Source organism: Amphiprion ocellaris, chromosome 3, assembly GCF_022539595.1.
Source record: "Amphiprion ocellaris isolate individual 3 ecotype Okinawa chromosome 3, ASM2253959v1, whole genome shotgun sequence".
In the NCBI taxonomy this organism is placed as follows: domain Eukaryota; kingdom Metazoa; phylum Chordata; class Actinopteri; family Pomacentridae; genus Amphiprion; species Amphiprion ocellaris.
Genome location: NC_072768.1, coordinates 14,952,611 through 14,980,460, shown reverse-complemented (window position 1 = coordinate 14,980,460; position 27,850 = coordinate 14,952,611). Strand labels below are relative to the sequence as shown.

Genomic DNA, 27,850 nt, shown 5'->3' with positions numbered 1-27,850 from the left:
AGAACATGTGATCACAATTTTCCTAACAAGCTTATTAAGAAACACACTTTAACACTTTGGGAATGAATGGATACTTGTTAATTTTAAGGTGAACTGAACAACGACCAGCTGACTTCTTTTAGTATACCTGCCTCATTACAATATACTGGAGCTCATTACAGTCACCTCAAATAAAAGAGAAATATGCAGCTTTGTTTCCTGTGCCATATACGCCAAAGGCAGTCAAGAGTGATCACAAAACAGTAACCGGTGGTGTTGAATAAGTTTTAGCCAAACTGTATGATCTGAGTACAGTGCTCATATCTCACAAAGACATTGTTTGGGCTTCTTCAGATACTTACATCGGCCTTCTATGTGGTTGTTTTATTTACTTTATTATATTTAATAGGTGTTTATCGAGGATAAATAATGTTTTGCAACATGTCCTTTGAAATTAGGCTCATGATATGGTGTAAAATCAACCCCAAATGTGTCAAATTTAAATGGTGAATGACAGATGATGACTAAAGCTGAGTTTGTATTTTGTGTTTTTCTTGAGAAACACAGATTTAACAGTCAGCAGTCATTTAGTTCACCACATGAGGGCAGTAGCGTTCCTACTACACCTTCATCCACTGCTTGTAAATCTAGATTTTCCTCTTAGGCATCATCAAGAAGAGACTTTGAATAGACCGTGACATGAGAATTTGTACAAGCATTTCTTCATTATAAGTATCTATGTAGGTATGCATGCATTTAATGATATTAAAAAAATGTAATTATCCAGTAAATTCATGGATATAAATAGTATTTGTAACAAAATACACCATAACACCGTCTTCATGTGACATTGTGCCCTTTTTGTTAACATTAGTTCCAACGTAAAAACTCTCAAGAGGCCCTTTTTTAATCCTACAAACTCCCAGGTGTTGACTGAAGCAAATTGGACTTGACTATGAGGCCAGGCCCTCAAATTAAAACAGTGTGGTAATTTAGGCACGTTTTGTGTTTGACCTGCTGATCACTAAGTACCAGTAGCAGGCTGAGTGCCCCCTCCGCTCTCCTTCTGTCATTTGAAGTGTTCAGATTGATTCAGGATCTCAGTGAGTACATAACAGCTGCTAAGTGTTACAGGTGATTAGCACTAGCAGCTCCTGATTCTGGAGGTTTAGTCACTCAGGTCAGATCGCTGCATGTTAACGCAACCCTGAGACGTGCAGCCCCTCTGGTGGCAAACCCAGCAGACAATCTACTGCGACAGTTGTCAGGACAGTTCTTTTGCAACATTGCTGCCATGCTCCCTCTGGGATGACACAGCTTGATTCACATTTGGACCCATGAAATCAAACTAAAAGCAGATGAAACTCAAAATCTTTCAGAAGTTAAACAGATGCAAATATTAAACACAGTAAAGACTGCTTTCATTTTAAGAAAGAAAACCAAAAGAAACTGTTTATTTTGCTTTGAATTTGTGATATGAATTCACAGTTTGTGGCGAGGCTTCTTTCAGCACGTCTTTGATTATTTTCCATCTCAATTGTGGCTGCCAGAACATCCTCGCAAAAGCTTTTGGATTCCCTCTGTAGGAACAAACCTTAACAGAAGGACAAACACTGAAAAAACATGCATATGAGAATGCTCTATTGTTCTCAATATGTTGTGAGTTACCGAGGTTGGATTTGTAGTCGTCCTGCTGCTGTTGGGGGAGCTAGAGTAGAGGCCCTTAAACTAAAGTTTTATTTTCTTTAGTATGGGGTCATCAAAGGATTGATGTTGCAGTATTTACCTCTTTGCTCCAGTGTAGTCTTGTACCACCACATCTCTTCTTTCCTCATAAAAATTCCTACCAGAAAAGAGAGAGAAGGAGATGGGGGAGAAGTGGGGCTGAGGGGTTCCATGTTCAGTTTGTTTTAGCCCTCTGTTTGGAGAGGAAACTTTCATTGCTTGATGATTTATGGGTGGTTAGCCTCCCAGGGGAATTAGAGAGTCCTTTTTCCTGCATGTAATAACCCACCCTCTAACATAAAACTTAGGTTACTCCTCTGTGTTGTGTTTATCCAGTGTGAAAGGTGTTAGGTCCGGTGGGGAGTCGGAGCGCCCGGAGAAGCCCCCGAGGACCGTTCAGCACAAACCATACCAGGTGCAGATGATTCACATCTGCTGCAACAAGACCACAAAACCTATTATGAAAATGTGAGAATGTAGAAAGTACACCCGACAACACAGTTTGATACACGGGACAAACAATACGACAAATACTGCTGCAGTTCAGTGTGACAGCCTTCTTTTTGTGGTACAGAATGTTTGAATTGTCCCACAGACTCCGTGTCTTTGGACTCGACCAGTCAGCCTTTGTGACGCACAGTGTGGTGCCCATGGCCCAAAATGAAACGGGAAGTGAGCTGGAAGGAGAGGATATTAGTCTACTGGGATGTGTTGTTTCTCAGGCCAAGCATCACCACTGTCTTGAGAGATCTCTTGTGCCGTGTGACTCACTTTTGGAGCATGTGTTTTCAGTCCGCAGTACTTGGATTCAGCTGATGACTACAAATAGATGGTCCAAGCTATCTCATGTGAAAAGACCACAAAGTGCTTGATGGTTACAAAAGAGAGGACTCATTTTAAGTGGTCAGCCGTGAGCCGAGCGATAGTGACTGTTTGAGGCCACTTCATTCTCCTCATGAGTTATCTCTGTTTTTCTCACTTTCTCGGTTCACCCCGTGTTTCTGTGTTGCAAAGTTTCCACACAGCTGGAGGCTAATGCGGCGCTTAGCTGCTCATTGCACACTCGCCCTGTGGCCTTCGCTGTCAAGCCGTCATCTCGGCCTGTCAATCAGTTGCGGGGTGACACGGAGCACATGAGTCTGCGAGAGGTCAACTGTTGTGTATGTCTGACCTCTGAGCTCTGCAGCAGGAGGGCTGCATGTGCAAATGCACTGATCAAGACTGGACTTGAGTGCGCAATAAATCACGATGGTGCTTCCTATCCCCATATTCGCAAGATTCATAATTGGAAGCATATTGCCGAAAGGAGACACAAAAGGCTGCTCTGGAGCAGAGAGGTTGAGGGGTTAAAAACACAGGCTGATAACAAACTTGAAGGGTGTTACGATAGAATCAGCAGACAGGCTTTCAGTGGGCTGCACACAGGCGTAGTAAAAAAGCTATGGGAATCAACAGAGTGAGTCATTTCATTGCTCCAGCATGCCAGCTCAAAATTAGAACATGTTGTATTGGTCATATTATTTATGTTCTACCACATGTATCTAGTAAATAAAAAAAGCTGCCTTCATAAATGTAACCAGGCCAGTCTTAAATGTAATGCTTCTGCAAATATGCACTTTTATATTTGACTATTACTTTAACAACGCTGAGTCTCTGCAACAATACATGAGTGCTGATTTAACCCACTAACCCAGTGGTTTCCAACAATGCCGTTCACCTCTTTTCGCCCACTCAAACCTACACCCAAGTGCCAGTACCACTTTAAATCCTTTCCCTCTCTGTTTATGTTAGCGTGTCAAAAAGCCACACTAGACATTTCCACACTGTAATAAACTGTTTTATTACGGGGAGTCAGTGAATGATGGGAGCCGTCGTGAGGTTGTCTCCATGGTTACAGACCACAGAGATGTCTGTCAGGCAGCTGGCAGGCTATTGGCTGTTTGCTGGCCACTGTCAGCTGATGGAAAAATGGAGGAAAGGCCAGAGACTGACTGCAGATTTACAAAGCGAGCGAATGCTTTCTCCAATATGAGAAGATGCTCCTCTGAAAGACACACCTGGTGCTTGATTAAAAGTTTGATATCTATGAGGTCTAGCCTTTCACAGCACTAACTGTGGAAGTGCTTTTTATTTGAAACCAGTGGTTTTATGTGTGCATGCTGACCAATTAGTTGCAGACGCAGTAATACCACAAATTATCCTTGATGCAAATTAGTAATGTAAATTTAACTTTAACCGCTTCCTTAATTTTTAATTCTCTAAAAGAAAAAGCACAGCTGAAGCGTCATAGCAGTGATCAGATTATGGCTTTACAAACACTTTATGTACTTCAGAATGCTGAGAAGTGATGGACTGGTTGTCTTGCATTTCTACTTAAAAAACTGTAAACTGTGTTGGAGATGTAAAAAAAAATGATAAGGACATATGCAACAAAGACAGATTCTGACAATTTCAAGACAATTAAAAAACGTAACGTATAGTACCTCATTAAAATATGATACTGATTGTTTTTGACCAATCATTGTTTCCTAGTGGCCTGGAACAGAATGTTTCCAACTGTGTTCAAACATTAATTTTGAATACTCAGTCATTAGCACACCTGAGTATTAAAAGATCACAAGACAGAGGAACATTTGGTCTAAATACGTTGACACACACATTTTGATCACATATGACCACTGTTATTACAAATCAGATGTTGTTTTAAGTATAAGCATTAAGAGATGAAACTGATCTCATTGATAGTTGAGTTGCAGATAAGATAATAGCAACGACTGGCCCAGAGCCAGAGATCCCATTAGAAGGAACTCAGTGAAGGAAGTTGTCCATGCTCTGATGTCACGCCTCAGCCATGCCTCTCTCCTAAACTTATCTCCTATCGCAAACACAATGACCTGTCAGATTTTGTGGTCTTGTGTGCAGATCTGACACACTTTGGATATCATTTATTTCTGATATTCTGAGTTGAGTCCTAAAATATCCTAGCAAGTAGCGCTTCATTTTTTCCTTTCAGACAGCACTGTCCTGTCTCTTGATCAGACCGTTTCTCATTTTCCCTCCTTTTACTTTGCAGATTCTTCCTAAAAACAGATGTCACTACTTTTAGATCAGTAATTTTTCATGCTCTAAATGTGAGCTGTTTACTGGCATTCTCTGCTTGTAATGAGGGACGTTTTACTGGACAAAGTGATGTATGTCATGTTCCTTCCTCTCCAGCCTCCTGCTCCTCTCTACACAGCCTTGCTGAAGGCCTGTAGTCCTGACTTATGGCCACAACAGGAGACTGCTCCTCCTTGTATGTCCCTTAGGACAGAATCAATATATCACGCGTCTGCTGGCTCTTTTGATTTACGATAACATGTCACTTGAAGTTATTTGAGTGAGGTGGACTTCGGTTTCATTGCAGCCTGTGTGAATTCACAAGTCTGAGTCTGTTAGGAGTTTTCTTTTTTTTTTTTTTTTTACTGGTCAGCATGCTTGTCAATTTGTGTTGGCTCTGGTCCTTTACAGTTCATAGTGCTCTCTTCATTGGTCCAAATGTGCGTGAAGAAATTTGATTTACAGTGCAATCAGCAGCTTTCTTTTCAAACCAAAGGGATCATTTAACAGTGTAAGCCAAAGTGCCAGCGCTAAAATATGACCCATAAGAAATTTTTGCTGAAAGCTGATATAAGCACTGATTTACAGCCTTGGCCTTGCTAACGATGGCCTTTTAATGAGCAGCTCAAGCATCTACTTGTTTATGGAGCAGACTGACTGACAGGTCAAGTGATGGAAAAATAAAGTAGCGAATGAGGAATTGGATCTGTCCCCTCTTTGCCATATCAGCAGGGCCCTAATGTAGAGGGGTGAACTTTGAAGTGCCCTAATGGTCTTCATGGTCCCTTAACCATGCAGGCTTCTATTAGGGGTGTCAGTGGAGCCTGGCTGGAGCAGCGTGACCCATTAGGTTTAATGAGAGCTGCTCAGGGCACAGTGGGCTGCTCTTCTTCCTCTCTGTAAGTGTTTATTTATCTCATGTAGCTGGGTTTCAGACAGAAGGGCGGTTCAGAGGTGGGGGGAATGTCCCTTTAACTAGCAGTCAATTTCAGCCTTTGGGTCTCATTTCATCAGACCTGTGACCACCTAACTCTGTCTACATCAGTAAGATGGTCTCATTGGGGTCAACTAAAACTTTTAGGTCACTCACAGTGATGTAATGATTAGTGATCAGTTAGTAAAGGATTTTGGTGATTTTGGGGACTTCTGTTACTGTGAAAATCTCCAGAGAAGTCCAACACCAATATGGAATTTATCCTAACAAATATTGTCTCAGCAGCTAAAATTTGATACAACTTATTGCTCTGAGCTGTAGATTTCCATTTTCCAAAAGTTTTAATTAAAAGCAAGTCGGAACTGCACTGATAGTCTGTCATCGCAGGAAATGATTAAATAGTTTTTTGGTAAAGTATCTGTTTGTGTACATTTTAAGTAGTAGACCTGGGGCTGAGTTTCACAGGGAACTCAATCAGTGTTGAAAGACAGACTAACACAGACTTTTATTTTAAAAGAGATTTGTTGACAGAGAATATTGCCAGTGCATTGTGATTCATTAATTTGAAGAGCTCTGTAAAACTTTGCAGAGAAGTATTTAAGAGATTACTTTTAATCACCATTATTAGGAAAAGTCTGTATTATTGTATTGAATGTGAGGTACAAGCTTGCAGGTCCTCTTCTACCCTTGATGATCTCCAGTTCCTCTGCCAGAGCTGAAGGCTTTAGTGGGTGACAACAGGCTTCTCTTGAGTTTTGCCGTTCTCATGCGATCAGTGTGCTCCAGTTAAACTCTTGCGCAACTGCGGAAAAGTCAGCAATTGTTGCTGTAAGCAAGCAGAAATGGGTGAGCATTTTTTTGCAGGGCAAAGACCAAAAGCGATGGCAATGTGAATTGGCACAAGTTTTCTTTTTTTCCTGGCCATGCCTTCCCTTTGTCTTAAATGAAACTTGGCCTAAGTGGTTGTGCTTTCTGTGGAAGATCTTCAAAATAAGGGTGGATTGATTACGGACACAGATCATGTTCTGTAGGAAAGACATTTTCGAAGCACTTATAAAAATGTTTTCCTCACGACTGTTTTGTTGCACGATTGAGCTTGTATTGCAAAAACAAAGAACATCTGTGTGAAACGATGTTGTATACTGCTTTACATCTGAGCTCTCTCTCATCCCAGCTGCAGATAGATTGTTAGCCTAAGACCACCTGAAGGTATTTAAGGCGCATTTAACCTATTAGGCTTAACTTTGGGCCTAATGGCTTGGGCTGAGCATCCCATCTGGAAGCTGCTGATGCGAGAAAAAGAATGGGATCACATGTCAACCACCTTCGACCGTGCACACACACACACACACACACACACACACACACACACACACACACACACACACACACACACACACACACACACACACACACACACACACACACACACAGACCCACAGCACGATGCATGAAATATAAATTTTTGTTTGCGTTTTGATTGCATTTCGGCATAGACTGCATATAAAATTTGTAGGTCACTATTTTTAAATAGTTTCTTTTTTTTATTTTAAGCCACTACGGATGGCTACATCAACAATTTCTTTAGTTCTTATAAGCTAAAGAAATGCTCAAGCTTTTGGAATATGCTTTTTGGAAAATTTACACAACTGTCTGGCAAATATAAAGCTACAATGAGCACCTGGTGACTTTGCTCAATACAAAGGCTAGAAAGGAAAGAAATGTCAAGTCTAGCTCTGCCTGAAACCCGGCTACCAGTGCCTCCTAAACTTACATTTAACACCCTATATTTTTCTCATTCTGAGGTGTAAAAATCACCCATTGTGGTTTTACAAGGGATTAACTTACCCACTGTTTATTTACCAGAAACGGTAACTCCCTAGGCTTCGTCAGAAAACATTCCCTATTTACTATATTTACACTCTGCTTTTGTTGTTCGAGTGTCAAAGTGTTAAATTTAGAATTAGAATTTTCAGTGTATAAATACAGTAGTGTTCATTGCATTTGCACTACTTTCTGTTAACAATCCCAGAATGAAGCAAATGTAAAAACGAGACTAACCCTGTTAGACATGAGACAAACTGACAACTCATAAGTGTTAGAAATATAAATTGAATCTTCAGTATGTAAGATATTAATAAATATGTTATATAGGAAGTATAATGCAGTCTGCCTCACAGGACTGTGTGGGTGTGATTTGATGCAGTGACCAGGAAACAAAAGTAAACAAAAAACCAGTAGCTGTTCAGATTTAATTCTAATTAGTGTGTGGCTTTTTTTGTCCATCCTGCTCCCTGCTCTGTTCAAACCAGGGAGAATACCACATAGAAATAACGATATAAACTCTTTTTTTCCAGCTTTGGCTGTAAATCGTCTGACCTTGCAATAACCCATCAGTTAGTGTTAGAAACTGAGCGACAAAGTAGTTTTTAGTCCCTTTAAAGAAGAAACTATTTGCACTCATTCAACCATTGGAGATCCATTTATTTCAAAATCACTTCAAAACCATCTTCCACAGAAACGGCAAGTTACTTCTGTACAAACAAATGTCCAGCACCTTGAGCAGACCTCAGTCATGCTGTTCATGGTGCTAAATATGGACGGGCTTAGGAGACAGTTTTCAACTGCTGGGACAAAAAGCCACGCAACCTCTGGCTTTGGAAAAGAGGCCCAGTGGAAGTCAAAAATATTTTTAAAAAACACTTCTCCAACACTGTAAGTGCAATAACTTATTGCATTGGCACAATCAGAATTAGAAATACTTGATTAATATATAAAAAGCTGCTTAAAGCCATAAAAAAAAATTAGAAAGCAATTTCAACCTTGGTAAAAGTCCAGAGCTCCTATTCCAAATAACACACATAATAAAACTTTACATTTCTTGGCAATGTTGCTGTAATACATCATTGGTTTATCTCTGGAGGTCCATTATTTGACAAGTAAGCAAACAAATGTACAAGCAAAAGAACAATATAATTCATATTGTTCACATTCACACAATACAACATTAAAAACATGGATTTCAATTGCTTTATTTCAGTAGTATCAACATGGACGGAGCTGCAGAGGAGTGAAGCACTGAGAGGACCAGCGGCACACAGTCAACCTGTGCCATACGTGAAGCTATGCATTCATTTTTCTAGACAACGTCCTTCTTTCATCTTTACATTTTGATGGTAATATTTTGATCTTTGGTCATTTTTTAAGGCCTTTGTCTCTTCATTAGTTGACATTTATTTGAGTACATCCAGAAAATCCCTCTGTGAGGAATATAGAGACTGCGTAAGCATCGAAGTAATCACCTGTTGTCACCTAACGTACTGAGTGTAGATGGGGGAAGGCTTCATTGGTACAATTTATATCCTGGCTGAAGGAACTTTTCAGTGCTAGTAGAGATCATTAAGCAACCTTTCTTTTACAAATAAAGAAAAAAAATCTGCAGTTTAAAGGAAGAGTTTTATTGATTTTAAGATAGAACTGCAGCAATTGGCTTGTCAGAAAATTCATCAACAATTTCTATATATTTAAAAGGAGTTAATCATCTGAAGTCATTTTTTAAACAAAAAATGCCAACCACGCTCTTCAATTTGCCTTTTTTCCTTTTCTTTCATTCCAATAAACAGATTTTCTTTGGGTTTTGGGCAACAGGATATTGAAAGACGTCATATTGGATTTTCCTGCCATCATCCACACAAGGGAAAGAAAACGGATATGTAGCCCAGAAGGCGTCATAGAAGGATCAGCCAAAAGACTAATGAAGCCTGTCTCTAGCCCTCAGCCTGGAGCCCAGCTCTGGTGACAAGCCTATCCCGACGGGGTAACACAGGCAGATACCCCTGCAATCACTGGTCATGCTCACCACATTCCTGCAGTCCAGCTCTAATGTCATCACATTACCCGAACATTGCAGAACGCTGTTCAGGACGATTAGGGCCACTGATTTGGCCTGCAGTCTCTGGCATGTGACGGGTTCTGTGTGCAAACTACCAATCCAAGACTCATCTCTGCTGAGCCCACTTCTGACCATGCATTGATTATTTCAGCATGTGTGCAGTATGTGCTCAGCATACACGCTGTGATGCTCTGTGGTGTTTGAAGGGCAGGACGGCTCACGTTGACGGTAATTAAGTGTGTCTAGTCGTGTTGGTTGCTGATTGAAGCAGGCCTGGTAAGACGGTGTTGAAGGTTGCTGCTGTGCATTGCTGCTGTGCATTTGCTGCTGTGCATTGCTGCGCCTTGTCTGCCAGTGGAGACAGTGTTTCCTGTAACCTGAGGCCTGAGCCTAGTAGGGGAACCTGTGGAGGCAGCCCTGCGAGAGGAAATGACAAGTTGGTTTGAGATTGCTGCCAATCCAATACCTGCCCTCCACCCAGGCTAAACTTGGAGCCCATATCTGTTCTTGCTCAATTGAACACCATTCACTTGTTGCATTAAATCTCTGTCCTTTGCAGGAACATAAACTGTTCCCAACAGGCTCAGACAACATTAGTGTTTTCTTTTAGAATTTTAGTTTGCACTAGAAAGAGACAAAAAAAAAAAAAAAAAACTTTCAGCACTTTTTTCGCATTGGAGATTTCATTGAGTGGACTTTTTTTTTTTTTTTTAAAGCTTTAAAAATGCAAACATTTTTCAGAAATATACTCCTTTTTACAGTATGAGAGACGAGTCTGAAGTGGCAGTCGCATAAATGATGCGAGTGTGGCAGGATGGATGGTACATAAAACATGATGAAGGAAGTAGACAATGTGGACCAAGCTCAGTCGTGTAAATGAAGATATTGCATGATATGGCTGGGTTTGGCATTGAATTCATATATTGTATGAAGATATTTTGTAAACCATGTTTGTGTTTGCTTATTTAACTGAAACCTTTCATCAGTATGAATGTTACCCAGTTTATTGCGGTGTAAACCCCATATTTCAATGAGACCTGAGCGATCAAGGAATCAAGGATGAACATCTAGTAACATCATCTGAGTCACACCTCTCTCACTTTCAGCATCTGCTGATTGTCATAGTCACAGTTATCTTGGTTGCGTTGGTCGCTGTAATGGCCTCTGTTATCTCCACAGTCTCTCCCTGTTCATTTGACCTGTGTTATCACTAGTGCTCTCAGGAAAATCCCCTCGTCCCCCACAGTGCTCGCTGATGGCTGCTCCAAAGCGTGCTCCACGTGGGGGTGGGGTGCAAGTGGGCCGGGGCATCATGTAGCCCAGGAGATGGCTGCACTGTGTTCCTTGGCCTTCATACGCAGCGCAGCTATACTGGAGGACTTGCGGTCTGGATCAACATTGAGATCATAGCCATTGATTCCCCCGCCAATCCCAGCACCCCCGAACAGGCTGCCCATATGTGTCTGTCCCATGTGACTGCTCCCCGGGCTGGGCACACCCAGGAAGTCAGAGACGCCTCCGGGACCATGGGGGTGAGGAGGCATGCAGGAGGCAACGGAGTCACAAGGAACGACGCAGCCAGGCACCGGAGACGCTCCGCTGCTGCTCCCAATCCACGAAGGGTTCTGGATCTGGAGAAGATGAGGGAGGATCAAGGTTGAAGTGACAATAACTGACAACCATGCATCAAATAACAAACATGTAAACAATATGACCATTTGAAAAGATTTGCTATTGGTAATTAACCAACAGAGTATCGTCCCTCAAATCTGCATCACCTGTTGGTGTTATGGAGATCTATAGGGAGTTTCAGCTCTCTTGTTTAGCTCTCTGGCCTGCAACTTTGCTGTTTTGGTTCACTTTCAGTGCCCTCAAATCAGTGTTTTCAGCTACAGGTTGCTGTTTGCTGAGGAAAGCCCTAGAAGCCCACTGTACACTACTTTCTTAGCAGCAATTGGCAGTGAGACACAGCCAGAGACTTGTGCAGTTGGATTAACAACTAATGAGCCAGATATTTTCCTCAAGACCTGGCACCAAGAACAGAGCAAAAAGAGACTGAATCTTAGACTTGCATTCATCAGGTGGCCAGAAACATGACTCAAAATAAATGATAATTTTGCCCTGTAACTTCTGGATGTGCAAATAAGCAACTGTTGGCTAACAAATTCGGCCTCAAAGGTGATGTAAATGTTGTGTTCACAACATGTTTCCGCTGCCCCCATGTGGCCCATCAACATTAGTTATTGCAGGTTTATGAGAAATCTTTTGCGCTGCTTGAAGATTTTCACACTTCATAACTATTTATGATTCTGATGTCTCAGATCATGAGTACCTGTGCGTAGTTCTCGGGCCGAGTGAGCAGAGGCAGCTCATATGCAGTAGAGAAGTGCGTGCGGACCTGCTGCATCTGGCCAAAACGCTCCCTCTTCCTCCACTTGGCTCTGCGATTCTGGAACCACACCTGCAAAGAAAACAGTCCATCAGGAGAATACCGTATAATACAGAGCAGCCAGTAACAGACAAAACTTGAATATCTCTCCTAGAAATAGCCATCAAAGCGCTCATATCATGTGCAACCCAGAGCACTTTTTTGCAGAAAACTGGGCCATCCGCTTTCTCAGCAAGACTAAGTTAAAATGAACCGCATAAATTGAAGATAGTGAAGCAAATAAATTCTGCTGCACATGAAAGTCCAGGCCCCAGTTTTAAGACTTGACGTGTCTTTAAAGTGCCGTCCACATTGAGCTATTGATGTGAGAATGGCGAGTCTCCCCTGGTGCTGCGTGTTTCAGCTCCTCCCTTTGATACACCGGGCGTCTGCCTCCCTTCAGGCTGCCAGCGTCGACAGATCCACATCTGGGCCTGTAGCTGTTCATAAATCACTCTGAGAAAGGTGTGCTCTCTCCCACATGTCAGCACAGTGGGATACAGTGGGGAATCCCTCTGTATAATCCACGAAACAAATGTTGAACTTTTGACTAAGAACATACAATGAATGGGTGTACATACATATATTTCCATTTTGGGGTTTATTAAGCATTGTTTGTAGCATGTGAAATCACTTTTTCTGGGTGAAGTCTCTTCAGATTGACACACATGCTACTTTTTTAGAAAGGGCGCGTTTTCAGTAACCTGCTGACAGACCAAGTGCAGGCTACTTAGCTCACTTCTCCTTAAGGCACTGAGGAAAGCATGAATGAAGGGTGGAAGCGGGTTGTGAAAGAAAGCGTGTTGTGAGCTCAGAATATAGCAGCCTATGAGAAGTCCAGAAGAATATTTTTAGCTGAAATCTTAGAATTCACGGCCGTGTAATTTATTATTCCAGGTTGCTTTATGTAAACAGTAGAATAGTATATGCATGCGGTTCAGAATTATTGATATTTCTGTCTTCTCTGTACACATAACACGTGTCACTGTCTTCCTGGAAGAAGAATCCCATCTTAGGTTTCTACATATTTTAGGATTATGACATGTGCAAATATGCATTTTGTGATTTTTGTCTTATAATGAAAACATTTGATCTAAACTGTAGCTAATACACATTTCTTTATATTAGCCATTTCTCTTTAATTCTGTGGTCAGTGTTTATGCCTATGCATCAGTTTATCAGTCTGTCCAACATTCTGAGTTCTGGCCTGTTTTGATTATAGTTAACGATTTGGGTGTTGTACTGTTTTTCACACTGTGGCAAAAAAGTATACTGTATTTGGAGAGCTTGCAATGGGCTTTTTCCAGCGTTTCTAATGTTTTTCAGGACAAGTATTGTGGTGATTACTTGTTATCCTAGCACACACTGTCGTCCAGATGGTAGATGCCTGTGAACTTTCATTTCATGCGTGTTAAAGTCATACTAAAAGCAATATCTTGTTGTTGGTGGAAAATTGTATTACTTCAAAGTGAAACGAAAATTATAATCAAGTCATATTATTTAATATACTGAAATGAAACGGATTTAGACAGTAATGATTACAGTGATATGCTTACATTTTAATACTTATTACATCTATTTCATAAATAGATGTCCCTCGTTTGTTTCTTTGCGTTTTCCTAACAATGCAATGCTGCTGTTCTTTAGTTAGTTATATCTTTTGGTAATCATTTTGCCACAGAATTTTCTCACATCATACAAGAGAACAGAAAGGCGAAGGGGGTACTGGGAGTCTCCACATGTTTATCTGTATCTATTTGTTGGTTGTCTGAATCTTATCCTCCCAAGAGAGAAGGGGGAAACTTCTTCAAAGAGAAAAGAAAGAGCGATCCCGCTTCGACACAGGGGTTTGAACTTGGATTGTGGGTTGATTCCCAGCCCAATCAGCTTGTGGTTTTCACAGTCCCTGACATGCAATTTCCCCTCAGTCATCCTCTTCAAATCCCCCCTTCTTGTCTCTCACTCTCACCATTTCTCTTAGTCAAGATAAACACAGTGAAGTTCAGTGACACAATTGAGCAGTGTCGCACAAAGATGTGACTTTGCAGAGTGTGCATAATACAATAACCCCATACTGGTTTTCAGACTGTTTTTCTTATGAGGCAGGAGTGGATTTTTCTCAAATGAGATAAGACCAGCTGTAAGCATCCTGACCTGCTCTCAAATCTGTCATTTCTCTAGATGCTTAAAACCACTAGGTGGTTCATTTGCAAAGAGAGGAGAAGACCATATATGGTACATGTAGATGCTGTCTGTATTTTTTGGGGAGAAGGTGACGTAAAGAAATGTTGTCTGACTCCCGCATTCCTCAGGTCAGCTGGTGAGATTAGAGGACAGCTCACCCTTACACAGTGGTAAGATGATATGTGAGGTTGTTGTTGAACCCCAATGTCAAGGTGAAGGGTTGATGGCCTTTGAATTATATCATATGTTTGGAGGGAGGCTCTGAGTCTTTGTTATGCTCCCCCTGAGGATTTGGGGTCTATTATTGTTTGGGGTTTGCCATGTCTTTCCTTTGGTGGCTCTTTGGTTTCTCAAAAGCTCATAACATCACAGGTTTCCAAATATAAGCCACAACACAAAGGGCCTTGATTAGATTGATGTAGTAGCTTTAGTCTCTAAGAAGTTATGGCACTATTTTATTCATCATAGATTGGGTTATTCCAAGCTTGTGCATCTCATATATTCTTAAATGTGCACAATTATGCTAAAAATATGTACATATCTGGCAACTTTTAAACAGCCAGTTATCTGACAACACTTGCTGCTTCCTGAATGTATGTCAGACTCTGTAAAGACTTCGTTAACTGTCTGGGTGAAACATTTTCAGTCTGGGCATGATTTAAAAAAAAAAAAAAAAAGTTGCAAACTTTTTTTTTCCAGGTTGTGCCTCCTTTTCCTTAGCCAAACAAATGCGGAAACTGCAAATTATATTTATTTGCTCAATTTGTACAACATGTTTTTTTTTTTTTGTTTTTTTTTTTTTTAAAGCTTTTACCTGGTTCAGAAAATGTAGTTAAAACGTAAGTGGGATGTTTAGAAAATGAAATACCGTCACTTTAAGTGCTGCTGAATGGCCATCTGGGTTTGGGGCTTGGGTCAATATCAAAAGTATTTCAAAACTCTAGACTTTCCTTTCAAATCTGAAGTTTTATCAGTTACCGAGCAGTCATCGTAATTGTGATGGATCAAGATAACTTTAGATAACGTTCCCTCCTCTTCTCATCTTAATCTCGTTGTCAGACTCCCACTCCTCTGCTGAAGCTCGGCCTCTTGTGTCCCTCTCCACCCCACCCCCAGTGCCGACCCTTCTCTCTCTCTCCATGTCTTTCTCCTCCCTCCTCCTTTTTTAAGTCGGTGAGGGGAAGTGGGGATATTGGAAAGTGAGATGGGAGAATGTTCAAACTGGAGCTTGTTTTCATTTCATGTTTAATTTCCTGACGCCTAAGCCCTCGGCTTTCCGCAGCTAACCCCTCTGACCTTTTGGAGGCGTGCAGACAAGAGCAGTGGACCAGGCGTGCACATATACACACAGAAGACACACACACACATTTACATACCATGGTATACACAGATTTCAGAGTCACTCACTAACAAATGCAGTATTTTAACCTGGACTCTCTCAAATACTTACTGGAACCTTTTCATAAACACGCACACTATGTCTGAGCACATATATTTCCCTTGTCTTGGTTTCAAGGTACTGAGTGTGTAATGTTTCACAGAGGGTTTGCTCTTCGTAGCTTTTCCTTTGAACGGCAATAGAAATAAGACCCAAGCCAAATAGTTTGGCAGAGAGATAATTCGGGGAACATTATGAAGTCAGATGTGTCCTTTGCTTCTCCGTGTCTCCGGTTCCCCAACTTCTAAACTCGGGAATTTTTTTGAGAAAAGAAGACCATTGGTGTCTTGGCAAAAGCAGATTTCCAATTAACATGAATTATTTTTGCAATCATAATGAACAGCAGTGGCCCATCCTGTAAATAATACCCAAAAGGATGATATAACTGCAAACGCTTACTCCTCTTGTTTATTTTAGTTAACAGACATCTGCAAGGAAGGTGGCTCAGTGCTCTTGGAGCACAAAGTGCTTGGCGATGATACAGTAATTGCTAAAGACGCTGACAGCAAAATGCAGCTTACAGAGCCATTAAAGAGCTTTATTTATGCTCCAGAGCCAGCAGGCAGAGAGAGAGGAAGAGGGAGAGAGGGAGGGCACAGTCCACAACTCCAAAAGCTGCTTTGAAGTCCAGCCGTCTCACCTCATCTCTGTCATCTAGGACCACTGCAGTTGATAGACTGCCTCAGCAGTCACTCAAAGACAGCCTCCTCCTCCATAAAAAGTAGGCAATGTGGTGAAGTTCAAGTCTGAGGTTGAGAGCTAATTGTACTAAATAAACTAGTGGCAGCAGAAGTCACAGATGTGATTATGGAAAACTGCAGGCTGACTTTATGAAGACATTTATCATCAAACTGAAGATGAAACTGCAGGACCTTGACATTGGCATTTTGGCTGAAAACATCTGTAGTCTGGATTCCAATTGCTGTTGTTTTGGAAATGAAAAGGATTCTCCGATTGCTTGCCAAGCTTCGAGTGCCCCTTGGTATTCAACAATTGGATATCCCTGGACTTTGTCTCGATGGACCTTCAGTTGAAATTGTGGGGTTTAGTCTTGATTGCGTGCATATTTAGGGACTGATTTTAGAAGTTTGGGTCAAACCTCACAGAGTCTGCTGTGTGCCTGTCAGATGAAAAAGTTAATTATATTCATCTGGGGAATAGATGGGTCTGTGTGAACGCAACATGAATGTACTTATTTTACTGTACCACCACACGGACCAGACCAGGTTCCCTGTCCCTGACTATGTCTCGGGCTGCGCGTGGAAATTGAAACTGGCATCTCAAAGTGTTTTTTATATCCATGCCAAATAGCTTTGATGGCTTTCCATGTGTTTTCCTTCCCTGCCTCCAGAGTTGTGCAGTGAAGTAGTTTGAACATGGTAGTGCTGCAGAGAAACCCTTGGCCTCTGACCCTCTTGCAGAGTCTGCACCACGTAAGTGCTAAGAGCAGAGTATTCCCTTTAGTCCCACCCATCCCACTCTGATCTAAAACTGGCAAACAGATAGAGGGATGGAGAACAATAGGCCTTGCTGTCTGCTGGTCGGAACAATCTTTGTCAGCATGCCAGTCTGAACTCTCCCAGCGCTCTCTGTCAGCTCCCTGAGTGATTATTAGCATGCAAATACGAACAACTGTGCTCATACAACACAGCTCATGGAAACTTTATTCTGAAGAAGAAACAACAGCATCGCTAGTTTTAGCAAGTCACCAAAACAACATATGTTTATGTTCAAGTGACAAAGCCCTTTAATGGACAGGAGCGAAAACATTAAACATGTTCGTCCTGTTTTTAAGCTAACATTGGTTTAAACATTATCACAACCGTTGCTGAACCTTAACCCCATGTTTTATCATTCTGACCATACTGACAAACCACAATGATGCAGTCTATAGAAAAATATATATTTCAACCCAAACCTTGATCTTTCCCTACAAAAGGGTTTTTTTTTTTGGGTGTGCCTAAAGCTAACCAACTCTTAACCATAATGTTGTCACATCATTATGCTGTTCTATGATGTGCTGCAATGATTTCCTGCTGACAGAGCAGAAAACATTCCTGTATGTGCTTCTGGGATATAGGAAAAGATATTTTTTCCCACATATTGTAGGACTTGTTGGCTTATGTCAGTGCAGAATGAAATTTTCTGGTGTTACACATTTATCCTCACCTGTACACGAGCCTCCGTCAGGTCTGTCCTCAGTGCCAGCTGCTCGCGGGCATAAACATCTGGGTAGTGTGTCTTCTGGAAAACCTTCTCCAGCTCCTCCAGCTGGTAGCTGGTGAATGTGGTGCGGTTGCGTCTCTTCTTGCCTTTGTTGCTCTCTGCCTCACTTTTGTCCAGAGGGCTGGAGAGGTCCGACCCTGGGCGCTCGCTCGGCCCCTTCACGCCGGGTTCCTTCAGGTTCAGGTAGCTGCCTTCCATCCCAGGAGGGTTGACGCTCGGGGGCAACTCAGACTCTGTCAGGCCGCTGTTGTCTTTTCCTGTATGTACATGAATAAGAAATAAAGAAGGAGGTGTGAAAGTTTAGCAGTTTGCCCTTTTCAATGGGCACCAATGAAACACCTGGATAGTGTTTGGTGGCTTCTTAAACCAGAGCCTGGATCACAAACTGAGGGTGTGGCGTTCGTAGTGTACCAAAAGGTGCTCTGGGAAATGCAGAGTCCAGGGTTTTTCAGGGTTGATCTACAGTAAAAACCACAAATCAGGATATTCGGGTCTATGTATCATCAATTTTGACCATTATTTTAAAATATATATCTCTTGTGAGTTCCTGAACTTTATAAAAGTACAGCACTAAACCTCTACGGTACCCCTTTAATACTGTGATGTGGATTCATAGCACTGCTCAAAAAGTGACTAAAACATACTGGAGATTTTAAAGAGTAGTGTAGATATTGCAATGTGGTCTTAATAGAGCAATTTCAGTTTTTCTTGAAGTGTACAATTCTAAAGGTTTTCATATGACTCATGAAAAATCAAAAGAACCTTCACTGTTTATTTAACTGTGGGTTTACATATAATATAAATCATATTCTTACTGTAATAATATTACTTTAAAACAGCCAATTACTTCCAATTTTCTGACCATTTTAGAACCGAATGCGCTGACAATAAAAGGCTTATAATTACTCTTCTAAAATTAGAATATTGAACAGAATATTTTCTTTCAAATGCGGCTGAATAAAAACCACAGTGCCTCACATTCAGTCAGCATGTCTGCTCGTCATCAGCTAACAACATCCCCACAAAATGACATTTGCTGAGCTTACATCATCTCAGTAATGTTTTATTTTAAGGTTCAAAGGCCTTGTCTGTGTAGCAGGCCTAAAAGAAGAAATGTGTTTTTTGTTTGAAAGGTATGTCACTACACATCGGTGTGACCTGTGGCACAGCCGTCGAAGCCCTCTCCCTCACGTCTCTGTCACGCCATCTGAAATCCGAGCCACGCCAGATCTGCTCCATCTCGACGTCGTGTACGGTCGGCCTTGTGCGCAGGGGGCGACCACGCTCTCCCTGCAGCCTTGCCCCTCACGTGTAAACAACATTGTGTTTGTCACCTCCAATTTTGAGAGTCTCCATTTTGTGACAGACCTTTCTCTGTTCCTGTCAACGCATGCTGGCTTTTTTTTTTTTTTTTTTTTTTTTTTTTTGTTTCCTTTTAGGAGATGAAGAAAGCTGTCCCTTCTCCTTCAATAAACAAACAGCCGTGTGAATAAATAAGCTGAAGGGCTCTGGTTGCGGGCCAGTAAGAACAGTGCGCTCGGTCAGCCTCTGTTTGACTTTCCTGCGAATGGGCACGGAGAGCGCCCTGCCCTAACTGTGTTGGTCTGAAACCAGCACATAATGGTTTCCTCCACATAAACAGACATGTGAGTCTTGTGCAACACCGGCATTACTGTAGTCCAACAGCATTTGTCTCACAGTTAGGAAGTTTAGGATGATTAACCTAATAGCTATGTGCTTATGTGCATGCATTTGCCTTTGTCACGTTGTATGTTGTTATGAGTAATGTCAGTAATGGCCTCTTGTCATTCTCAGAAACCTCATGTATCATAGAACGAGAGTTTATACCTTGTGGCACTCATGAATCTTTCAGCCAAGTTTTCAGTGGTTAACAAGATGACTGAATAGTTTCAGAGTGATGAAGCTAGGCGGTGGCTGTCTGCAGCATTCGTGTTTGTTTTTTTGTTGGATTAGTGTGCTTTTGGCTTGTGTGTCCCACAACGAGATGTCGATTGTCATCCGCTCAAAACTGCAGCAGCCCTCCCCTGCTCTCCAGCTCAGCTTTGCCCCAACCGAGACACTAATGGAACAACACAGCTCGCCCAGCTGGAGTTCATGACCTCATATCGCCATGGCCTACCTGTCAGACCCTTTTACAGTCTCAGGCAGCGCAGGCAGATGGCCTGACATCACCAAACCCCTGAGCTGGCCTCTTATCCTGTGTGCACTGCAGTAATTTCATTCTACCCCTGGGCGGGAGCACGGCTGTGCTGTTAGCAAAGTAAGACAGGTCAACTCTAGGTTCCTCCCTGGCATTTACATTTGTGAGAGAAAGTTTTGCCCCTGAGCAAGGCATATCCGGTGAGGCCGAGGGCGCAGCTGGGCAGACAGATGAGGGGATGTGGAGACGGTATGACGGTGCATGGAAATGTTTAGAATCCCAGTCTTATTTGCATTAATTATACCAGTTTAACTATTTGGGAAACTTATTTTTTTCTTTGGCCAAGTTGTGTTGGAAGATTAACGCCACTCCCAAGTCTGTACAGTCAATATGAAGCTAGCATGAGCAGCCAGTTCGCTTAGTAAAGATTAGAAATGAGGAAACCGCTCACCTGGATCTGTGCAACGGTGACAAAATCCTACCAACACCTCTACAGCCCAGTAATTTTCGTGCACATATATAACATACATGGACATATTTCATTTGTTTTTGTAAATGTACAAATGATAGTTTGCTATTTTTCAGGATGTTTGGGCAGACAACCAGTGGTGACTACTAGACATTATTTTTCCCAACCAAGAAATAGTTTGCCATCAATATGTAGCTTTTACACTTTTTACGAAGTAAACAAACAATGCAGGATATATTTTAGCACCACTGAGAGGCGCATTATGGGATTTAAGATTTAGCTGCTCCTCTTGTTACCAATCTTGAACCTAAGTGGCTGCTGGCTGTAGCCTTCATACATGAAAATGATGCTGATTTTCTCATCTCAGCACGACAGCAGAGCAAATTTCCCAACATGCTGAACTTTTCCTTTAAGGTTCTCAGCCCTACACAGGATTTCGTTCCCACATTTTACACTGGAATCTGCACTAATCAACATCTTTTCACTGTCTATTACTCCAAGCTCATCTCTCTTCTCTCTGTCACGCTAACCACAGACAATCCTTTGCCACAAACATCTCCCAGTTTTTCCCGCATGCTGAGCTGTCTCTTCTGCATGCTGCTGCAGAGAACACAGCCATCACACACTGCTTTCTTTTAGGAGCCAAGATTCCTCTGCGTTGGCTCCCAATGTTTTTGGCATTCGGAGGAATGTGTTTTTGACAGTTATTCTTCAGCATTCATCAACGCATATATATGCGAATGCGCTGAATATCGCCGACTGATCCTGCCAGTTTCCCTTTGACAAGCTGCAGACCTCTTCAGTTAGTCGAGGTCACATGTTTACTAGGGTCAGCAATTTAATCACTGCTGAAAACAGAGAGAAAACATCAAAGTGTAATTTAACTGGTTGTAAAGCAACAGGGCACCCTCTCAGTTTTTATGGAATGGGACGGGGAGGGTCAAGTGAAGCCAAATAAAAGAAACACTATAAATTAGTAACCTGGGGAAGGGTTAATGACCAAACACTAAATAGGGAAGGGAATGCTTTTAAACGGAGTGTTCCCAAATATTCCCTCAAAAACACTCAGAGCTGACAGCAGCGTGCCACACTTATCACACCTTATATGGACCTAATAAAGCCAAATATTCCATTAGGTTTGGTTGCCAACAGGTGACTTTTAATTTACATTCATTGTTGGTTCGCAGACATGCTTTGGGCTCGATTATTTTTTCCGCAGTTCAGCCTCAGACCTGATGTTGACTGTTGTTTCCTCAGTGGAAGGGAGGTTCCCAGATGTTCCTGAGGAGAGATCTATGCCAGCGGCTCATGCAAGAATGCAGATTCCCTGGGAAACCAAAAAATCTTTCTGTTTAGCCTCCGCTCCTGAGAAATTGACATGATCGTGACCTCACCACTGTCATAATACCTTGGGCTGTGGCTGTCAGTGTTTCACATCAAAGTGCACGGAAATAGTTTGAGTTATTTTATGACTTTAAAAGCAGTTAATAAGGGGGGAAGTACACAAGCTTTCCTCTTAAGAGAACGAAATTGTAGAGCGTCTTGATGAAACAGTATTTTAGTAAAAACCTTTCATTTTTAAATTTGTGGTGAAGCCTGTGTGCCAAAATTAGAAGTACATGGTGAAGTTCATGCCATCATATATCAGCACAGAGAAACACTCAATATAACCTCTTAGGGTCAAGACGAAGGACATTTTCAAGGCTGGCCTTTTTAATGGTGGGATTGTATTTCATGTAATCAATAGTAGCACTTGGGTAGGGTTTGGTTGACAATTAAGTAAATGTAGGTGTATCAAATGACAAGGAATTAAAATGGTTTGGAATTGAAATTGAAGGTAGTTATAAAATATATATGATGTAATGTAATACATTAAACTTACTGCCAGTAGCCTCACATTCCACCATCACAGTCGTACTGTCTAGATCATATTGGAATCACATTTTTGCTTGGACATGGACAAGCATAAAAAAATCATGCAAGCAGTCACTCAGTGATTTGAACTACTTCCTCCCTGTATTTCATTAAAAGATAAACATCAAGTCATATGAGCTGTGTTCCTCTGCTGAAAGAGGAAAAACTATTGCTAAACTTAGCCCTAAAAGTTTTTTTTATTGTACTTTGCCCAGTAATTTCCAAGCCTATATATCCCTTTCTGGTCATACTACAGTACTGTGGCCTCATGTTTGCATTGTTCCAGAACTCTTGCAGAGGTTAGATTTAGCTGATACTCCACTGACAACAACCAAGAATGTAAAGGTGAAGCTACAGCCTCAACACAGAAGGCCCCAATTAAAATGTGCCCCAGCTGGCTGACATTTCCATCTCAGGCTTTGCAATCTGGCCTGCGTACAGATGTCAGGTAGACTTTGGGAAGTTACTTTCCTCTTCAAGAAGAGGTGCCTGACCGTAAAGACCAAAACATGCTGCATTAGCTGAACTACAGCAAGAGAGAGTGCAGGAGCCTATGTGTGAGGGGAAGAACATAAGTTTGAGCACTGATCAGAGGAATTTTAATTGAATCTGAAACTTTACACCAAGAAAAACAACACCTCATGAAACAAGATCCCGCTTGCCAAAGTTATATGAATGTCTTTTTCTTTTGATGGCAGGCAAGTTGCTGCCGCTTTGCCTCCTGAGCCACACATTTATACAAGCCATTACTTTCTAACAAGTCGGGAATTCATGCTTTCAAGCATTCGCTCATTAGATATTCTAATGTATTCTGGTTCACAGACGCACGCTGGCACGATCACAGGTGTCATTCTGCCGTTTGCTTTTTGTTAGTATCACACAATGTGTTAGTCATCAGGCACATGCATATCCTGTGACATCACTTCCCCAAGCCTTTTAACATTGGAGTAGTATATTTTGACAGGATGCTTTTAAAGCGCTGCCAGGCCTTTTCGGGCTCGTGTTTTAGTTTTCGTATGTTGAGAAAATGTTGTACACCTCACAGGATGCTCATTATCCCACTGAAGGAGAAGAAGTTGTTTGAAAGAGCAAAAATTGACAATTGATTTTTATATTTTCTGCACGCAGAATTTGTTTTGGTTTTTTAGCCAGAAGACAAAGCGTATACAGTGCAATCAGCACTTCGCCTGCACTGTCAGCTTTCAGGCAGGTTTCCACTTACACTTTTCTTGAGTCTGTAACGTGTGAGAATATTCCCATAAGTTTACAAAACGTCGGTCTTTATCAGGGATAGAAAGCGAAAATTAATTAAAATTTCACAGTGAGTTCAGTAAAGTGCCTGCATGTAAACAGTCAGTCCCACACATGTGCGGATTTCCCAGAAACCCTCTCATTTCTCCTGAGTCTCTCAAATCATTACCCAATCTCCATGTCCATTTCTGACTCCATGCTTATTTGTACAAGGTATTGTTGAGACAGGGTTATGTAAACCAGTCCCACTTTGTCATCTCATAGACTCTCCGTAGCTTTGGAGATCTGATGTTTGGGGAGTATGAATAATAACTATAGGAGCCAGAAATGCACATCTGCCTTACATTAATGTGGACCTCTCCTGCAGTGCTGACCTGCATTCCTCAGCCCTCGATCAGCTCCAGGGGTTTTATTTCATTCATCGCAGTGTGAGCAGGTAGACGGCTCTGTCCCTGTGCTCACTGTGGGACAGTCTCACTGATTAACATGCACTTAAATCAACAGCCCCAAGTAGCACTGTGCTGAAATATGTTGATTTGGTCCTCCAGAAACACCAGAAGTGTGAGTTCCATGCGTGCAAAACAACATAAACATTGCAAACACTATCTTAGACACTATTTTAAGATATTAGACGCTAAAAATATGCAAGAATATTTGAATTTTTACAAGTTTTTGGCATAACTGGATCCTACTGAGCTGCACTAAAATAATATGATTTTAAAGTTGTTTGGAAAATGATTTGAAGCGTCCCGAGGTGTGAATGTCATGCAGTGTATACCAAAAATAGAATTATAACATTACGATAAAATTAATGTGTCATTTTAACAATATATAACTTCATCTTTGTGTCTCTTTGTGTGTTATTCATTTGAATATTAACATGGTAGTAATTTTAGCTTATATCTACAAACAGATGGCACAGTTGATAACATTTTATGACTTTTTGGTGTTTTTGGTGTGTCACATCACATTTTTTCCCATGCAACATCCTCAGAATGACATACAGATACAAAATGTTGGGTTGCCATGTGAACAGCATTGCAGTTGTAGCTCAAATTGCCACATAGAAAACTCTCTATGGATATGAGAGGACTTTTGTCATCATGATGGAGATAAAACACCAGCATTGAGCAATATATCTCCCATTGAAGACCACACATAACAGCACAACCCTGTTGACGCCTGAGGCTTTGGCGCGACCCCAAAGTATCCTCCCCAGAGCCATGATGCCTTCATCTGGCTGCAACATTTTCAATAATAACATTGCACAGCTCTCCTCAAGGGAGGCATGTTGCATTTAATGACGGTGTTTAAGTGAACCTGTCAATGCACTTGCCAAATCGATTCACTTCAATACCAGCGTCCTGGATATGTTGGAGGCAGAGAAAGTGACAGTTCAGACTCAAGCTAAGACTGACTCCAGTTGTTTCTCAGCAAGACAGATTACTTTGCACTTTGTGGATGTATTTTGGCAGAGTCACTTCATGGCTACTGCGCAAAAAAATAATTCTAGTGCAGGCCTAGTTGTAATTAGTCCCACTGAGCAGAATTAGAGCAGTTCAGTATCATTTGTTGCTGTTAATTCTTAAATTTATTTCACCACATCCACACCATCAAGCATTGAGCGTATTTAAATCGGTTGCTGCCAGTGTTTTGTCTCTGAATTCTGTGCGCAAAGCGACGATTAAATATATTTGAAGTTTGGGTTACTGCGTGGGTTTCGTCAAATTTCAGCTCTGATCATAACAGATGTTTTCTTCTGTAACATCATGATAAACATCTGGAACTGAATTATAGGCGCCAGCGGGTCTGTGGCTTAATCCTGACAAAGATATATATTTTTATGCAGCTTCTGCAATATTACCTTAATATGGTTTATGCATGTAGTATATTATCTATTGTTACCGTCTATAGAGAGGATTATTTTAGAACCTTTTCACCATTTCAGCCATATTGTCGCTAAGCGCAGGCTGACTCCGTTCCGGCTGCTTCATAAGAAGGTTTTCTCTTTTTTATTTTCAACCCCACGTCTCATAAAAGAGACAGTAAAATCAAATGTTTTCTTTAAAGGATCTTAAGTTACATGTGCAGAGCAGCGATTTGCGGAAGAGCCTACAAAGCTGCAAAGCTTTCTTTTTAAATAGAGGCTATTTGTCAGGACGTCCAGACTGTCTCTGAAATTGTACATTTGGTATTTAATTGACTGTTGTTGACTATTGAGGCCCATGAATTGTGAGTTGTTTAGACGCATTGGAATAAATTCATTTATGTTCCATTATTCGCCTGAATGACGGACTAGTTGCGCGTAATCTGTTTATCCTCACAGAACCACTTGTGCTAAAGTAAATATAAATAAATATAAAGTATAATTATAATATAACATATTGGTGGCTGAACTGGTCTTTAAAAAGTCTAGTTTAGGAATTTTACGTCAGGCCTTCATAGTTTTCTCTTTCTGGTGTGTGTACAGACACGCGCCTAAGTCACCTGTGATGTTTTTAAAAAATATTTCTTAAAAATATCTTATTTATTAGAGATTAAGATAATTTTAAGTGAGCAGGCTGCAGTTAGAGGCCAGAGAGAGGAGTTAGTGACACTGCGGCTTCACCAGGCATGGTAAATGTTAAATATGGTAGTGATGTGACACGAAAGTGGATTTTTTTTTTTTTTAAATAATTAAAAAATACTGATTTGCAGTTTAACATCATCATGACAATCAATAAATTTTAAAAGTTTAAAATGACTGAATCATCTCTCTGTCAAAGTAAATCAGTAAAGCGCGTAAACACTCCTTGAAATGGGAATAAAATGCAGGATTTAATGCATAAATTACAGCGCACCTTTCACGCGTGTAGATTCTCTTCTTTAAACACATTCACGATTAAATTCAGTATTTCTACACTTATGTTGCTTTTCTGTTCATTTAAATGGTTTTAAGGCGAGATTATGCCCCACAGTCACAACCAAGAGAAATAAAAGTGATTTTCAGAAAATAATTTTCTCGTCACAGCTCATAGTTTCCTACACAGGCTGATAGGAAACTTTTCAGTGTTACATAACAAATTATTTTATACACCGCTTTGTCTGACTAATTCTGGTGGTTTCACATCATCATATCACACAACAAACTACATTTCCATCATTTCTTACTAATGTGACCTCTTGTCGTGCATTTCCATTAAACTTATGGCCCATAAGTGGCGTCGAATTTTGCGCCTGTCTCACTTTAACGCGCACTCACCATAGCAGGAGATGAGGGTTCCGTTGTGTCCGCTGTCCGGGTGCAACTTGCTGCCTTCGGGTGGAGTTTTGCAGGTCGGTCGCTGCATGAAGAGCTGGTATTTGCTGAAGGTGCCCTCCTCAGCGCCATCCAGCGAGTGGCACTCTGGCTGGAAAGGACTCCGGGACTTCTCTCCGTAAGCCTGCCCTTTCCCCGGAATGAACGTGGTGCTGTATTTGGTTTCAGTGGTCGGAAAAGTCGCTTGGTGATCTCTACCTTGCGCAGTAGATGTGCTATAATAAGAATCCATCGATGTCATATCGCAGTATGAGACGCACGTGTCTGCGTTCATACCTAAAAAAGTTATTATAAAAAAAAAAATCCACACGATACTTGTCTCCCTCCCCTTCTCTAGACGGCAGATATTCTCCCCAAATTCTCATGCGCTGACAAAACTCGCACTGCCGCGCTCATGCACACACACTCTCACACTGGCGCATCTGGGACTGGTTAAAAAATGAATCAGATGTTTTCCAGAGACTGCAGACTGAACAAATGCTAAAAGCCCCCTGAAGGTTTGTCGGGGTAAAAAGAGAAATGCCTTGCTCAAGCTGATGCCGCCTCAGTAGCCTGCAGTGGATCTGACGCACGCAGCTCTCCGACCTTCAGGCTTTACGCACGTCTGAATAGGCCCACACCGAGCTGCAGCCTGCGCTATTATGCAGCCAGTAGAAATGGGAGGTCAAGCTCAGAAGGGGGGAAAAGCTCTTTTGGTAAACACGCGGGAGACACAACACATGACATTAATGTAATTAGAGGATGAATATAGCTGCTTTGATTCCTGCTCTCGCATGGCTTCAGACCGTAACCTCTCACTTCTTTAAAAAAATACATTCTTCATATCAAGAATTGTCTGTGCCAAGGGTAAAA

General features: G+C 41.4%; 1 protein-coding gene across 1 annotated transcript; it reads right to left on the bottom strand.

Moving 5' to 3' along the window:
- Nucleotides 1-8,200: 8,200 nt before the first annotated feature.
- On the bottom strand, nt 8,201-27,631 carry alx4b (ALX homeobox 4b). The gene is made up of 4 exons (XM_035951749.2): nt 26,942-27,631; nt 17,849-18,162; nt 11,962-12,090; nt 8,201-11,260 (listed from the first exon to the last, which is right to left on the bottom strand). Exons 1-4 carry the CDS (start codon nt 27,270-27,272, stop codon nt 10,940-10,942), a joined length of 1,095 nt encoding a protein of 364 aa, XP_035807642.2. The 5' UTR covers nt 27,273-27,631; the 3' UTR covers nt 8,201-10,939.
- Nucleotides 27,632-27,850: the final 219 nt, after the last annotated feature.

Coding starts and splice junctions, on each gene's coding strand:
- alx4b (XM_035951749.2), bottom strand. CDS start 27,272: ATGAACGCAGACACGTGCGTCTCATACTGCGATATGACATCGATGGAT. Junction 18,163..26,941: donor AACCCTCATCTCCTGCTATG/GTGAGTGCGCGT, acceptor ATGTACATACAG/GAAAAGACAACAGCGGCCTG. Junction 12,091..17,848: donor TGACGGAGGCTCGTGTACAG/GTGAGGATAAAT, acceptor TTTTCTTTGCAG/GTGTGGTTCCAGAATCGCAG.